We start from the raw sequence: 17669 nt of genomic DNA, 5'->3' as shown, positions 1-17669 counted from the left end.
AAGCTAAGTAAATTGTAACAGACAAAAGCAAAACGAGAGAACTGCAAGGCAAGAAATTTTCTCAACGGCACTCCCAAGAAAGTATAATTCTGACTACCATTGAATTCCTTCTAATGAGCAAACTGTCTAAGGAAGAAGTGCACCCAGCGCTCAACATTTTCAAGCTGCTGCAACAACGCTATACAAGTTAACTGCCAAACAAATATTTCAGGGCATGCGCAGAAGGCAAAAAGGAATAGAGACCTAAAGTTTCTAAATACTGACCTTGAAGGCCACGGAGTCGTTGTACTCGCTCATCACGACGACTTTCGATGCATTGGATAGAACGCCGTACGCTGATACTTGATCGCCCAAGTAATTATTGGCCTTGCTTGTGAAGTCGCCGTTTGCGCAAAGCTGAAATTAAAGATGCATAACAAGGGTTAGTTATACCCATGCAGATGCGTCCAGAAAGAAAAATACCGAATATAAAATGCAAGTTCTTCAGCTGGTGCATAGCATAGGCAGAGAAAGAGAATGCAATCAAACGTCCAAATGCACCTCAAGCACCGGGCTTTCTCCTGTAAACATGTGACACCAGCTAGGGAGTGTGACCGTAAAATAAAAAAGACATATTTTTGAGCTTTATAGATTCTTTCTACACTTTTTTAGGAAGCAATACACTAAAAAATACGACATATAAAGAAAGTCACAGAAAAAGTTGGCAAGGTTTAAAAATATTTCTCTGCGCTAAAAGGCAACGCGACTGAAATGAAGTTGTCGGCCACTCTAGCTATGCAGCAAAATCACGGTGTTTTTCTCAGCCGTCTAATTTGCATAAGTAATCAAGATTAAAAAATCAGCGCCGCAAGTACTAAATTTAGGAACTGTTTTCGACAGAACACTGGGATTTGGCTGTGACGGATCTTGCTACACTATGCTCATAGCCTGGTGTGATGAGGTAGGTAGTTCCAGTTCCGAAACTGCTCGATGCACAATGCCTACGCAACAAGCTCAGCTTAGGTTCCACCAGATGGCGCCGCCTAAATAGCCTGAGTAAACGTTTGAACCTTCGAAACTTAGGGCCATCTGCTGGCGACCCCTCGTGGTTTGTACCAAGATAAAAGTATATTCAAATAGGGCGCGCTCAATGGGCCGGGTTAAATCAGACACCCGTGTGGGCAGCCAACTAGGGAGCCTGCCCCAAATTACAAAGGCGTTCGGTCCTCTTCCTTTCGCGTTTCATAATGAGTCGATAACAGCCAGAGAAGCACGATATCTAGGACGGATAATCGTCACGGTGAAAGTTTGCTTATTAGTTTATTATCGAGGGTGAAGTGAGGTGAAGCATGTGAGACCTACTAGCCATAGAGTTTAATACAATTACTTGACGGAAGCCCGGCGCATGTGTCTACGGGAGCTGCAAGCAGGGTTGTTCAGTCAGCATGGGAATCATGCCTAATGCATGGATTTCCCAAAACTTCGTCCTTCTGGGTTCAGGCGGCTTCCTGACTCTATAACCTGGTTATTTTCGAGAAAGAACTTTAATAAATGGGTAAATGTTAGTAACATTGTCTGACAGATGGTTTGACCACAGGATCCCTACGAAGGAAATGAGCCCGACATTCAAATCATGGGGCCACAGGCGCATGCATCGACAAGGGGCCATAGCATGGCCTTATGAACTTCTGACAGGGAAGCCAGCACGTTGAGATCCTAGGCACGTTTCCATTTGGCAACATTGAGAGGCTGAACTGCTGTAATTACAAGCAATTGTGAGTGTTCGCAGAGTGAGTATTCCGCACTTAGAGAAGCATAGATTGCTCCAAAATTTCGGACAATGAAGTCGGATAAAGCGTAATAAACAGAGCGTCAAGAACGTCTGATTATACAAGCAGGAAGCTCAGACAAATCGTTGTACTCCCCATCATCCACATGGGGCGGAACGATCACAGCGCCTGGATTCCCTATAGAAATTATTGTAGGAAACTCCATAAGCCTAGCCGCTACTGGTACAAACGAGGAGGCGCGCTGGAAATATCGTTTACTTGCGGACAACGAAAGGGATTTCCAGATAATTGCGCATATATGTAGTAATGCACCGACGAATCTAGGCGATAAGTTTAACACACATAAATGGGAGATTTTCATCTCTAGTGAACACGTAAGTAATGACGTGGTTTCAATTGAACAGGAAGTCGTGCTCATAGTAAAGAAATGTGAAGACGTGCGTGTGTAACTCAACAAAAGAAAAACTTCTAAAGCATCTACCAAGATATTATAAAACAGAAAGTCACGCAAAATGCCGGAATAACAAAACCTTACTCAGAGTACTGCGGCTACAATAAATTCGAGCTGGTTCGAGCAATTTTGAAAATTTTAATCGTGCCAGCGCTTACGCTTGCAAACGTAGCTTTGTTCTTTGAATGAAATATATTGTCGTCAGAATTTAGCCAAATTTTGTCGGGCCGACTTGCATGGATGACCCTTGTTAAATCTCCAAAGGAGCCTATGGGAGGGCTCCAAGAAACTCCTTTCAATGTTAACGCCTTCAGTATAACGTAACCGCGTAATGCCCAAACACAATCACACATGAAACGAAATCGAAAGGCCTTCTTAGCAAGTAGTTTAAGATTAATGTCAGCACACTTTAACAAAAACATGAAATCCTGTACTTGTTTCTTATACATGTGAAGTTTTTTCACATCTACGTGGTCTTCATAACGGTTAACAACATAAACATTTGTCCAGGATATCAAAAACACTACTATAAATTATGCGTTAGGTTTTCAGCGCTTGTCTTGCGCATGCAGGACTCACCAGTGTGTTGCCTATGTTAAAAAGTTGCAAGCGCTTTTACTAAAGTCAGTTAACGACTGGTGTACATATATCATTCTTTCTCAATATACGCATATCTCATGTTTCTGTTGTTATTTCTACACTTAGAATGTCTCCATTGTTTTCTGTGACCTGGATGGATTTCCTGGACTTTGCCTATTAGCCTATGTTTCTTTTTTTAAGATAGTGCATTGCAAATGATCTTATTGTCTTTCAGCTGCACATACGTAAATTTGTTTTCTGTAAAACCTTGTTGAACCTTACCGGCATTTTTTTATGTAAACAGCGACTTTGTAGGGTGACATAGGTTCGTCAGGCACTCTCCTGCCTCTAGCCATGTCTGTGAGGAGATTTCTCACTTGCCTTCGTTAAACGAATAAAGAAAGACATCACATTTTCACGGCGTGCGAACTGCGGAAACATTTGTTACCTTGGCCAGTTAAGGGTGAAATTAAGTACCAGATTCACAAGGAAATTTAACTTAAGTGACCCTGAAAGAGACTTGCCACATTTCGACTCGTCCTCTCTAGCAACTCGCATGGGCGGAAAAGGCTTTCATTGAGCGAGGGTGCTCTCTCCACAAGTTCGCACTGCAGTGTTGCCAGGTCGAAGGAAAGTCCAGTCTGTATCGACGGTCTGGTGTAATTGGCTCGGGGCGACACGATGTGCCAGTGATCTAACTGAAAGCAGCCATAAGCAGACGCGTAGACAATGGTTATTAAGAAAGGCACAGAAAATGTATGCGGAAAAGGCGACCCATATTGTTATACAGCCTTTCCAGCTCACTACTACAAGCACTTAATAAACTGGGGAACTAAGATCCGTAGGAATTCAGAAAGGTAATTCGCAATTGTGGTTGACTAGGGAAATATGGTACGGCATGATCGTGTATCGTTTTTGGCGCAGCTCAGGAAAAGTGTAAAGGAAGAGAGAAGAAGGAACGGAACAAAAATTAAGATAGGGTGCTAATTTCCAGCTGGTTTATTTTACGACTCTTGCGATCACTTTTTCTTCTGCGCACACAGCCAGCACAATCAGACAAAAGGTGTTAAAACAGCTCACTGAGCACGTCCTGACTGACCAAGAAAGTGCATTTACTTGCACCGTGAAGAGGGTGATCTCACGCACACATCTGCAAATTTCAACATGTCCTCCGTATCCATAACATTGCGCTGAAGCTGATTCTAAAGCCCAGCTAGGGCAATACATTTGTTCAATGGTGTGGCGCAACCCCATATTTTACAGTGCGCAGCGAGGAACCCACTGAATCAAGTTCTATTCTTGGTATTGTCGGAAACATGCCTTAGCATGCAGAGTTGCAAGTTCACCCCCCGATGAAGCCGTGGCCTGCGTGTTTTCGGAAGGTGTGGAAATTGTTGCCCGCTCTAATGATGCACGTCCTAAGTACTTTGTTAAGCATGTTGCAAATAAATTGAGTGCGACTTCTCTCTGTGTTCCGCCTGCCGACTTTTATACCACATGCAATTTTTGTGCCAAAGCAAACGAGGCTATCTTCTTTGTATTTAAATGCTCTGATGGAGTGCCACTGAGCAAGGTGGCACTGTTTTAGATGTGTTCATGTTTTCATGTGTGCGCCTGACGCCATGCTTCTTGATTTAGTTAGTAAGCGTATGTTTGCATGTTTATACGATTGATAAATCTACACTCGTGATTGCCTATGGCTACCTACTAATTTGTTATCAGTGCAGATGCTTCGCCTTTCGGGCTAATGGCGACTTTCTTTAACGATTGTCCGCACCTCTCTATCCAGCGAGCACCCTCAGACAGACATTTTAAAGGTCTTTCGATGTGTGGATAATTTTTTTTTTGCTTTATATTGACTGTTCCTCAGTTCAGGCGGGGGACCAGGTTGATACGTAGACGTCAATTACGAGAGATTCTCTTGCACACTTGATGTTATACTTGAGCTCATTAAGGATGGTGCTATGCGGCATTTCGATCTTCGTCTGTTTTGTTCGGTAGGACACAGCTGCTATAGCTATGAAAAACCATCAGAAAGTCCAGTCCTACCCTACAACTCGGCTCATTCCTAGTTTGTGAAAAGAAGCATCGCTAACCCTTGCTTTACAAGCGCCCTAATAAAATAATGCCACGATTCCGTGTTTGCTATGACGGACAAAGCAGGCGTTTGTCAACAGCAGGCTAACCCAAGCTGATGAAAGTTCCTGTGGGAGAACGCATGCTTAAACATTTTTGGAAGCGCCAGCAGCAAGAAACCAAAGCGAGATTAGCACGTTGCGAAAAAAATGGAATTCTATACATTCATATTGCATGTCATTATGTTATGACAATTGCTTGAAGAGAGGACAGAGCTGTGCTTTTTTATGCACCAAATAAATTAGATATGCGTTACAAGCTCAATAATGCAAAGAAAGTCACACATTCTGGCTATGAATAATGACAAGAATGAGGAGAGTGCATAAGGTGTGGTGTATGGGATTACTTTAGCCTGTGTCAAAAGTTTTATTTAACAGACCAGTAGATGTCCTACATAACGTCAAGAATGACATTTCATGGAGTGCTTACCTCGCTCCAGACTCTAAATTATGCGGCTGCGCACCAGCGTTCAACACATGTATTTGAACGTTGCCAACGCTCGTGCTTAACTGTAATTACGCAGTAACTGAAGCAAGTGCCGATGTGAATTTGTCGCAAGCCCGTAAAAGTGGGAACTGCTGTTTCTTCGGCCACAATTACATCCCGTTACGTCTGACAATTTTTCATGCAGAAAGATTGAAGTAATTCCGGGGAAATGGTTCCCATAACTGAGGAAGCAATTAAACAACATTCATCATTGCAATCTATAGCTCTTGAATTGTGCACATTGTAATAATTTCCCATATAAGATTTCTGCAGAGAGGCTGGTTTACGATATAAACCCCCATCAACTACCGCCATGGTAAAAAAACTAATAAACGAAAAGAGGAAGGCTAATTAAAAACGAATTATAAAGTAGCATATTCACACTGTAAAAGACGCCGATTTAAAATATTTGTCAAACAGAACAAACGCCATAACAAATTAGCCAAGCAATAATCATCCTCCACACTCTGGGCTGCTCAAAGGTCTGTGCAAGATGGTTATGTACCAGCACAATGTATTCCTGTAGCAGTTTCTTGGCCGGACACAAGCAGACGAAAAATGTTCCAAGATTAATTAAGAGTGTTGCAGTCCATACTGATGTATTTAGGCGGAAATCTATTACATGTGCTGTCAATTATGACATAATAGAGAAAACCTGAATAACAGTAAATGGACTGAACTTTGGAAAAGTGCACAAGGTAAAATAGTTGATGACCCTTAGTCAAAGTTGCTTTTGCCTAATACGACGCTGCACAGTTCTTATTTTGGAGCAAATAATATCGTTAACAGAAAGCTTTCATTGTGACTTGATAACTCGATGTCATGATGCCAACGAATGCTATTGCCCTGTGCGTTTATTTTGGCTTGTAGTGACGGGAGCTACGCAGCTCGCGTCGCTGCGACGCAAGGGGCGTCGCTTGACGTGTTTCGATCATGGACGCGAAACGTAGAAATACGGGACCACCGCTTGCGCTGGCTCAGCCCGACGAGCGCCTCAGACGCGCTTGATGCTTTCGCCGTCACCGCATTGTTCGCTTGATCTAGGGCACAAGTTCGCCCATTCAATTCCAAGTCTACCGCCGACGCAGTGTCATTTCTTTCTGCCTGCGTGCCACGTAGCTCACCATCACCTACGTGACATTTTGCTGGAGGTGCTTATGCTTTGGACACCCGCCAAAAGCCGTGACACGAGCACAAGTGCATCTGGAGCTGGCTACGCGGAAGACAGCTCCAGAGAAGACTAGAAGGAAGAAACCCGGAGCTGCCGCCGATTACAAGGAGTGCCGGCTGAATTGGAACCACTACCTACCCCTGGTCGCCGTGTGAAGCGCCGCTCGCCGTCACCAATGCAAGCCGGCACCCCACGTGTGCCGCTCGTCGTCCAGAAGCCGCGAGTACCTCCATTTTTTAGCGGCTCCACTTTTGATGATTTAGAAGATTGTCTGGGACGTCGCGAACGAGTTGCAACCTTCAATAAGTGGTCTGACGAAGACAAACTTCGGAACGTCTTCTTCTTACTCGAAGACTCTGCTAGAACCTGGTACCAGAACCAGGACCTGTCTTTGACAACGTGAGAGGCCTTGAACAGGCACTAATCTGCAACTTTCGGAAGTTTTCTGCGCAAAGAACGAGCTGAGGCCTTGCTTCAAACTCGATAGCACCATCCAAACGAGTCCGTAACCGTCTTTGCGGAAGAAATACAAAAACTCTTCCTCCACGCGGACGCCAACATGACTGTAGACAAGAAGCGTCAGTACCTTATGAGGGCCGTCAAGGAGCAACGTTTCGTCATTCTCATTCGCAACCCGTCGATGACTGTTGCCGAATGGATTAGCTAAGCGGCCACTATTGAGAAGACGCTCGAGCTTCAGCCAAAGCAGTACGACCGCAAATTACGCGCTCCTCCGTCAGACTGCGGCGACTGCCGAAGTGCCTCCGCAGTGGCCCTTCGAGACACCATCCATGCCATCGTGCTCGACGAGCAGCGCAAGTTGCTACCGAGTGCGCAACCACAAATATCCTCGCTCGCTGACGTCGTAAGGGGCGATGTACAGCAAGCGCTGGGCGCACTCGATCCTGCCAAAACGGCGACAACCCTATCGCCACCTTTGCGAGGAGCCACGCGTTTCAACTTACGCCGCCGCTCTGCAAAGCCAAGCAAGGCCAACCAGCTGGCGACAGGAAACGTACACGCCACCTCAATGCAGCCAACCCTACCCGCCACCGCCACGCCCGCAGCAGGCCATCCGCTCGAACATGTTCTGGCAAACCACCACGAGGAAGACTGACATCTGGAGAACCCCAGATCGACGACCTGCTTTGTTTTAACTGTGGTGAACCCGGCCAGCACCAACGAGAGTGCCCCTACCGTCAGATGGGCCTCTGCGGGTACAACATCGACGCCCCACGACCCATTGAAACATATCTTCGAGCGACCGAAGATGCCGCGCAACGTAGCTTCAGGTTCCCGTCACCCTACCCACGCCGTTCGTCTTCTCTGTACCAAGGTTACGCGAGGGAGAAGTCACCAAAGCCTCGTAGGGGAAACTAAAGCCAGCGACATCGGGAGGTGACGCCGCTCTCGAGCGAAGACCGAAAAACCCTCCTACAACCACGACGCGACCCGACGCAGCGACGCCCTAAAAACACGATGCGGCGACCGCACACCACAAATTCGATGGCGCGGCAGAAGACCACAACGGCACCTTGCCACGAGGCTTGCACCCGGCGCAGCCGCGACCATGCAAAGCGACAGACCACACAGTCGGTGACCAACCGACATCAAACCCGGACACCAAGTGCCGACTTACAAGTTAGCCTAGATGGACATCCAGTGGTTGCACTCGTCGACACCGGCGCCGTCTACTCCGTCGTTAGTGCACAATTTTTGTCACAACTCAAGAAAGTCAAAGCCGCATGGGAACGTCCTCAAATACGCACAGCACGAGGCCACCTTATAACCCCGACGGGACGATGCACTACGCGAGTAGCTGTTCACGGTCACAGCTACCCTGTGAACTCCATCATCCTACAGCACTGCTCTAGCGACGTAATTCACGGGATGGACTTCCTGAACGAAAACGGTGCGGTTATCGACCTGCAGACGAAAACCATAACAGTGACTACAAAACGGTCAGAAAGATTGCGAAGCAATCATTTTCACCGCGCCGCGTTCACCATCCTCGGTGATCAAGTGAGCATCCCGCCAAATGCTAGCGTCATGGCACTCTTCAAAACAGACGCGTTCTCAAGCGGCGATTTGATTGTCGAAGCGAACTTTCAGCTGCTTCTGGATCGCCAAATTTGCGTCGCACGCGGTGTCGTCCATCTTCGTGAAGGCATAGCGGCTGTGCTAATAATCAATTTCAGCACGGAACATAAGCACCTACGCAGGGTTACGACGGTCGCCTTTTTGGAAGTGTTCGCCGAAATAAGCGACGTAATAGCGCTCTCGGAGTGGACCCATGAGGCGTCGTCGACGGGGACTGATGAGGTTAACTTCGACATTAACCCCGCCCTGCCGCAACAAAAGCAAGAAAAGCTACGTCGCCTTCTTCTGCGATATTCCGAATGTTTTTTTCAAAGTCGTCGAGGATGCCGCAAACGCACAAAGCGAGGCATCGCATTATAACCGTTGAAACGGTTTGTCCCGCCCACCGAAGTCCCTACCGCGTTTCAGCGCGAGAACGTAAAACAATCAAGACACAAGTTGAAGAAATGCTTCGCGATGACGTCATGCAGCCGTCCAAGAGCCCGTGGTCTTCACGGTGGTGCTTGTAAAGAAGAAAGACGGTACCCTATGACTTTGCGTCGATAATAGGCGTCTCAACAGCGTCACAAAAAAAGACGTCTACCCGCTTCCGAGAATCGACGACACGTTAGATCGACTGTGCGTCTCAAAGTATTTTTCGTCGATGGACCCCCGGAGCGGCTACTGGCAGATTGAGATCGACGAGAGGGACCGTGAGAAGACTGCCGTCATCACGCCGGACGGTCTTTACGAATTTAAAGTCATGCCATTCGGACTAAGCGCAGCCCCGGCGACATTTCAGCGTGTCATCGACACCATGTCGTCTGGGCTGAAATGGCAGATAAGCCTCGTATATCTCGACGACGTAGACTTTTTCGCATCCACTTTCGACGAGCACCTTAAAAGGCTGGAGACCGTGCTAGAGGAAATCAGGGCTTCGGAACTCGCTCTAAAACCAGAGAAATGTCGTTTCGCAGAGGAAGAGCTCCTGTTCCTCGGCCACGTAGTTAATCGCGAAGGCGTGCGTCCAGTCCCAAAAGACATCAGCCATCGAAAGTTTCCCGATATCATGCAAAAAAGTTGCCCGTAGATTTTTGGGGCTCTGTGCGTATTGCAAGCGTTTTGCCCGAGTTTTCTCTCGAATTGAGACTTCAAAGACGCTTGCTGTCACCGCCAGTACTCGGCCATTTTGACGAGAGCACTGACACCAAGATCTACACGGATGCAAGCAGCATAGTACTCGGTGCTTTGTTGATTCAAAAGAAGAACGGCCTGGAGAACGGCCATCGCTTACGCGAGCAGATCCCTGTCCAAAGCCGAATTGAACTATTCGACGACCGAAAACCAATGCCACGCTGTCATTTGGGCGGTCAAAAAATTTCGGCCGTATCTTTACCGGAAGCAATTCAAGGTCGTCAGTGACCACCACGCTATGTGCTGGCTGGCTAAGCTGAAAGACCCGTCCGGTCGCCTCGCTCGTTGGAGCCTGCGACTACAGGAGTTCGACGTCACGGTCGTGTATGTCAGGCCGAAAGCACACAGACGCCGACTGCCTTTCGAAAACCCCTGTTGAATCCGCCCCACCCTGCGACGATGACCAAAATGCCTTCCTTGGGCCCATAAGCTCTAACAGCCTCGCACAAGATCAACGTGCCAATCCTGGTCTACGCTGTGTCGTTCAATACCTCAAAGGGAAGACCGATTCAGTGCCAAACGCATTCAGACGCCCGCTTTTATCGCTATGCCTACGCGACTACGTGCCTGTGAAAAAAAAAAACTTCACACCGTACAAAACGGCATATCTACTCGTCGTACCAGTCAAGCTAAGGCAAGAGACTTTAGAAGCGTCTCGCGATGAACCGACAACAGGGCATGTGGGATTCACTCAAACTCTCAGAAGAATTCAAGAAAAGTACTACTGACCGGGCCTGAATGCAGACGTCGCACGCTACGTGAAAACCTGCTGATATTGCCCACGTCGGAAAACACCGCCTACAAGGCCAGCAGGCCTCCTGCAACCAATCGAGCCGCCATGGAAACCATGCCAGCAGATAGGCATGGATCTGCTTGGTCCGTTCCCAACGTCTACTTGCGGGAACAGGTGGGTAGTGCTAGCAACGGACTATCTGGCGCGCTATGCCGATAAAACGGCGTTAGCATCGGGAAATGCAATCGAGGTCGCCAGATCCTTCATAAAGAACATCGTTTTTCGTCATGGTGCACCCGAGGTCCTTATTACGGACAGACTTATGGCATTCACAGCAGAACACACGCAACAGATTCTGCACTTGAGCCACACAAGCCATCGGTGCACTACAACTTACCACCCGCAGACAAATGGCCTTACGGAGCATTTAAATAAAAGCCTCGCCGACATGCTCGCCATGTATGTCGACGTGAGGCACCAGACTTGGGACGAAGTCCTTCCCTACGTGACGTTCGCCTACAACACCGCGCCACAGGAGACAACGCAGATGACGCCATTCGAGCTTGTCTTCGATCACCAAGTCGCCAAGATGCTTGAACCGATGTTTCCTCACGTTGAAGACGACGACATCCATGCAGACGTTGCTGGTTTCCTTCAACGCGCCGAGAAAGCTCGCCAGCTAGCGCGAATGCGTATTAAAGAGCTGCAAAACGTCGACGCCAGACTCTACAACCTAGGACGACGAGACCAAGAGTACGCACTTGTTGACCACGTAATGATGCGGAGAAGGATTCGTTGCCGTGGGCTTAGTGAGAAGCTCCTGCACCGTTGCTTTGGACCCTACAAGATAAGTCGGCGACTTGAACCGCTGGTCTGCGAGGTTGTACCCGATGGAGTGACACAGTCACTGAAAGTCATGCCTTTAATGGACTGAACACCGTGTTTTTTAGCCCTTGACAGCGATAATGCAAATATTTTTCTTGTATTCATGTACATAAGCATGCATCATTTTATGGTCAGCCGAGCTATTCTTTAAACGAGCAAGACAAAGTTCTAGACAAATGGTTCAGGTACTGAGGAATAATTCATGAGACATTCGTCACTTGAAGGTACTTCACTTTATTTGTGCGCATCCCCATCTACAATTCTTGCCGGAAGGGCTACACACATACACACAACTGGGCACTTACTGTCCAAGAAAAGAATGCAAAACGTGAAAGAAATCAAAGGAAATGTGAATATATACAGTGGATAGAGAATTAGTGAAAACAAGTAGAAATACAAGAAAATATTTGAAACACACAGTAATTAACGCTAAAGGTGCAGCTTCACATATTATCATTGTGGTCTGTAATCCTTGCAGCAAGAACGCCTTCCTTACAAACTACATCATTAACACAAGATGTGCCGAATAAAGCAAATTAGAAAGGGCAGTTAAACTTGTATTAGCAAGCAGCACGAAAACAGGTGGAAACGCATATATACAATGGCTGTAACGGTGTCCTATGCACAATAAATAGAGCAGGTAGGTGTGCGGTGTGTTACACATTGAAGTCGTCTAAACGAAGGACTCTACTTACGACGTGACCTGTTTGGTCTACTATTTCACTAACGGCGTCACATATCAGGCAAAGCATGCATATGCGGCACAGTTGCCCCCCCCCCCATTTCCTTATATACGAAGTTTTAGTTTAGTAACCAATGCCATGCAAAGTATAAAAATAGAGAAATCAATAAGGTGCATGCAGCGGGTAACCTACAGTCTGTATCCCCACTATGCCACTCGGTTCAGAATTGAAAACAGCAGGCTACAGGGTGGTTTTTACTTGATCATTTTGCTTGACCTATGAAAGGTTTACTCCAGCACACGTCTTGCTCGAATGTGCTTCAACACATCGAGCCATTTGAGTGCATAGATGCATGCGCAAGCGTGAGCTAACATACTTCTGAAAAAGCAAATTTTCAAATTTTTCTCTGTGAGGACTACACATTCCTTCAAGATGAACCTCCACATTTTCAGCCAGGAACCTTGACATGGTCCGTAACAGAGCCTTCAATGCCAAGATGGTATCAGCTGAGACAAGTGCCTTGAAATGTTCCTCATAGTGAACCAGGACAGGCATCACTTCATTGCTGGGCCTGAATAGGTGGCGAGCCCCCTTTACGTACTTCTTCAAGTTGACGAGTGCATTGCTTTTATTTTCTCCAAATAATACTGTCCTGCATGACTCATAATTCCCTGTTGCCTTCGTTACAGCCCTGAGAAGAAATCTTCCAAAGTAGGCGAGGATGTCGCATTCAGTTCATGAAAGTTCCTCAGTAACAGGCTCCTCTAGGCGCTCCTCACTATCGATAAACTCCACAAGCTGCTTGTGTAGAGTAGGACCAAGAACGTCAGTGAGGTGCAGACTGTCATCAATGTCGCAGCTTGTTGACTACGGTGTGTGTAGAAACAGCCCTACACAAACCTGCTTCAAAGCGCATTTGACATCATATGCACTTGAGGTGGGCTTTTTCATCCGCAAGATTGAGAACATGTTTTCCAGGTAGTCTTGGATTAATCGACTGTTCAGGACATACATGTACCCACGCTGGCATAGAAGTTCTGCGACGCAAAGTACGACAGATGTTGAAATCAAAAAGCCTGCCTGCGACGTCTTCCAGGGTACTGTTCCCATTTTCACATGTCGCAGCGTATGCTGGGCAAGGTGAAGCGGTGCTATCGCCTCTTTATACTTAGTGACATTAATCTTGCTCAGAGCAAGCACAGGATGACGTGATGACATTAAAATATACCATCTCTAAAGTAGTTAAAAAAAGCACGCCGTTGCGTCGGCCTCGGTTGGAAACTTTCCGTTCTGGATTAGGTTGCGAATACCAGCAGGGGCTTCATGAAAAAATTGGAGGACGCTTAAGCTTCGCCTTCAAGAGTGGGACGCGACAGCGTTCCCGTCGACCCGCCAAGGGGTCGACGGGAACGCTGTAAGACAATGCGCTACGGCACAGCGATCACTTACGATGCGCCCCGCATCGGACTTAGCGCCCACCTATCACGCGGTGAGCGTCGAGCAACGCAGCGTTCGGCGCGGCAACGAAACGTGCGCCTGAGCGAACGAAACGAACCAAAGAACTCGGTGTCTCGGAGGGGAAACGATCTACGCCAGCCAAACGTCGTGATCGGCACGGGCAGAGAGATAGATAGTAATCTAAACCGGGAGCACGGCGAAGCGTCGTCAGGGGAGAGGGAGTCCCGCGACGCGCCTGGCAGCGGTCCCAGTGCGCGCGCGGCGCGCCTCCTGTCGGGGCAGCGCCGTACATTGAGAGGAGGGGGTCTTCTGTGTTTGCCGCAAGATGGCTCTGCGTGTGCGGAAAGCGCAGAAGAAATGCAGCGGAAACGCACTTCGCAACTCGTGTAATTGTGACTTCTGTACGTTACATGTTCATAATCACCGATATACACCGCAGTATAACTTTCCACGGCTCGTTTCGAAGGCAACACCGCATTCACTAGAGGCGCGTTTGCACCGCTAAGAAGCATCGAACTCGTGGCTGAGTGGTAGCGTCTCCGTCTCACACTCCGGAGGCCCTGGTTCGATTCCCACCGGGCTAATCTTGGAAGTTGCTTTTTATTTATGAAGAGCCTGCCGTGATTTATCGCTCACGGTCAACGCCGCAAACGCCGACAACGACGCCGACGACACCGGCTTTTCTGCGACACGAGCTTCTTAACGCTATCGCGTTAAAAGCTGTACAGCAATGCTGACCTTCATTTTGGTAAAATGTGCAGTGTTCACGTGGAGAGAAGACAAGCTATTTGCTATGTTAAGGTCATTATCAGAGTCGTGCTGGAGTACTTCCTCTACGTGTTTGATGTCGACCTTGTCGCCAGGAAGACCCTGCTGGTTCACTGTCTCATTGCTCAAGTAGAAACAGCTTTCCTGCAGAAGCTGAGCCCGAAGATTTTCTATATGTTCTGTGTCCGCCATAAAATGCAGCAGCCTACCTTCAAGGTGAGGGTGAGGGATACTGCTAACGGTTTCAGCGTTTCGATGGCTAGAAAGTCCTAGCAACCGCCACACAGCCCGGTTTGCTGACCCCATATCACTTGTTACGACAAGACCTCTTGGCGATATGCTGTGAAGCATTTCTATGAGGCTGAAAACAACGTCTTTCATCAGTCATCCATCAGCAGATCTGCCCATGAAGTGGTATGCGATCACTGGTTTATAGCGCTTGTGTCGACCGCCCACCATGAACACCAAGGCGTGGTTTGAGACATTGTCTGGTGCGTCGGGTATGGTCGTGCTGCCAGAAAGGTAGTGCAGCGAGCGGTCGTGCTTGTACCCTTGAGTGATTTCCATTTCATCCATGAATAGGACACAATCCTTTTCAATATCCTCCATTGCCTCCACTTTGCGTTTGAGCACATCGAACTCTTCATGGAGGCTACCTGGAAGAAAGTGGATGTTTTGTAATCTCCTGATCAGGGATCTGTTTGACGGCAGGGGACACGATAATCATCGAAGAAGTTCATACCCAGCTGCGCCACATGCATGCTTGATTTGCAGCGATGTTCTTATTGTTTTTTCCAGACCGAATGCATCCTTTGCTATTTTTTCTGGCTTGTACGTTCTTTTGGTCTTCATTTAGGAGTTTAATCTCGGTCATGGAATCAAGTTTTTTGCACACAGACTTCACTTGTTGCTTGAGGTTTTGAATAGAGGTTTTTGCCTGGTTGTGCAGCATTTTCAGCCTATTATACTTCGGTGTTAGGTCACTGTACCTTTTTTTGTGCACTGCAGTGCTATTGCATGCCGACCCTAGCTCTTGATTGGTGTCATTTTCAGAGAAATAGAGCAAGACCAGATTGGCAGTTTCGGGGTTATCACAAGACCCAGTTACTTTGTCTGGTGAGAATTCAGACATTATTGTGCCAATGATTTCATGACGTATCTCTGTCAGCTGTAGCGAATGGAGCGTGCTTCGAGAAGTGCTACAACTGAGGTTAGCCGATGTATGGCTCGACGACTCTGTGGATACCTGGGGGAGGGATAAGGAAAATTTCTTTCCATTATCATTGCCATTTGACTGAAACTTGCTATATGTTGCAGCAGCAGTCCTCTGTTGTGAGGGCTCGTCGTCCTCATCACTGTCAGTACTGTAGCTGACAACTAAACACCTGAGTAGGTGAGCGTTTGCATCATACGGTAATGAAGTTGCTGAACGTAAATCTGTAAAGCATGCAGATCAACATGCTCGAGAACTGCATGGAGAATCGCACACGTTCAGGCTGTCATGCTGCTGCGGTGAGTTGATCACATTGCTGTCGCAGTTCTCCGTAAGCTGATCTTGCACATCTTCAGCTACCATCACATCAACGCAAAGGCTGTTTGATATGCTACCGCACTGGCTTGCAGATTTATCAGTAGCACTCAGTCCAGTTGCCGTAGCGTTAGCAGAGGCTGTGTCTTGGAAGAGACGCTTTGGTGGCTTGCAGCGCTCCGGAACAGCTGTAAAAATTTTTTCAGAAGCTAGAGTTAACAATAAAACCAAACACAGGCAGCCCCTCTGCTTTATCTTTACAGGCGCTAGCATGCCATAGGGATTTTATGGTGACTGATCGCAGCTTCACCATCATTAGCTATACAGTCTTAATGAGAGTTGCCATCGTTTGTGGCATGAAATGCTAGTGAGAGGTGAGGGGATGCCACTGTTTTTGTAGAGGAGAGTGTTGTGGAATTACCACTCCTGAGTTCAAATTACTCCGGAACCGGCATGGTTCAAAGGGTGCTGCTTCAATGAATGTCTTTTTTTTATTCCTGATTATCTTTTTCTCACTGCTGAATAAGTCAGTCATATCACTGCAGGGTAGGGCCTGAGAGTATGCATAAGCATTTTTTAGAGTGCAATGAGATTGAATTAAAATTAGATAGGGCGCAAGCATATATTTGCCGAAAGTAGTCCTAATTGCGATCTGCCATAAATGTTCACTGCTGTGGTCTACACTCAATGTACATCGCTCATTTTCTCCTCCCCTCCCCGAAACACACCATACCTCGCGTATACCCAAGTCAAGCCTCGGGTGAAATTCTACATATAAGATTTCTTGCTTGCGGAGGCTTGCTAAAGCTTACTTACAATAAGCAGCGACAAGCATGGATTTTTGAAAGAATTGAGAACTCACAATTCTACATTGATACTGTTGTCAATATTTCTCAATATTTTGCTGAAGCACCGAGCCACTTAATATTACTACTATATCAAATGGTAATTAGACTTAAACTCGAGTATGCATCTGCTATCAGTGATCCAGGCTTACGTAACCTAGCATATGCAATATAGTCTCTTCAGAATCGCTCAGCTGGCTTTATCGTATCAGACTACTCCCTTGCTGCCGAACTTGCTCCTAAAGAAAAAAAAAAATTAACGTCTTTGTCTATTTCATAAAATTTTTCCTGAAACAGTCACTGAAACACGAACTTCTCTCACAACTATCGTATTTGTCAACCCATATTGATCACCAGCATAAGGTCGCCATTCATTTATTTGCCACACTAACCTGTTTCACGATTCATTTATACCAAAGACTATCTCAGAATGGAACCACCTTTCCAGTGTTATAGCCAGCATTGAAGATGTAGTCATTCAAGGCCGCAGTTGTTGACCGCTTCACAGAATAACCTGCCAAGCTATAAATTCATTAAGGTTTGCATTTTCAATGTACAAGAATGTTGCTAACGGTATTGTCATTCAAGGCTTTTGGTGTTGACCTGTTAGAATAAGCTGCGTTGTTAATCATTTTGTGTAGCTTTGTTTTGGCTTTTCACACATAGCTTTGGTGTTGTTTAAATCGTCGCGCTTTTATAATCAGGAAGCACCCACCCCCTCTGTAATGCGCTTGGGCCGTGAGGGTATTGGAACAAATAAAATATATATTATTTACTACGAAATGGAAAGAGTATCGGGATGGCAAGTCTTGTTAGCGCCGTCCAGATATCTTTTCTGTTTTGCTCGAAGCTGCAGTCCTCAAAGTGGGCCTGCAGGCCATAAAAATTTTCTAAATAACACCGC

General features: G+C 46.9%; 1 protein-coding gene across 2 annotated transcripts in view; it reads right to left on the bottom strand.

The window, feature by feature from the left end:
* The window catches only part of LOC139050395 (uncharacterized), a 129443-nt gene that overhangs the window by 9690 nt on the left and 102084 nt on the right, over nucleotides 1-17669 (bottom strand). For both annotated transcript variants that reach the window (XM_070526695.1, XM_070526693.1), the window contains 2 exons: nucleotides 3324-3497; nucleotides 265-396 (listed from right to left, as the gene is read on the bottom strand). In XM_070526695.1, coding sequence (XP_070382796.1) covers nucleotides 265-396; nucleotides 3324-3497 — 306 coding nt within the window. The remainder of the gene's footprint in view (nucleotides 1-264; nucleotides 397-3323; nucleotides 3498-17669) is intronic.

The sequence above is a fragment of the Dermacentor albipictus genome, chromosome 10, assembly GCF_038994185.2.
Source record: "Dermacentor albipictus isolate Rhodes 1998 colony chromosome 10, USDA_Dalb.pri_finalv2, whole genome shotgun sequence".
NCBI lineage: Eukaryota > Metazoa > Arthropoda > Arachnida > Ixodida > Ixodidae > Dermacentor > Dermacentor albipictus.
This window is presented reverse-complemented; position numbering and strand designations above follow the sequence as displayed.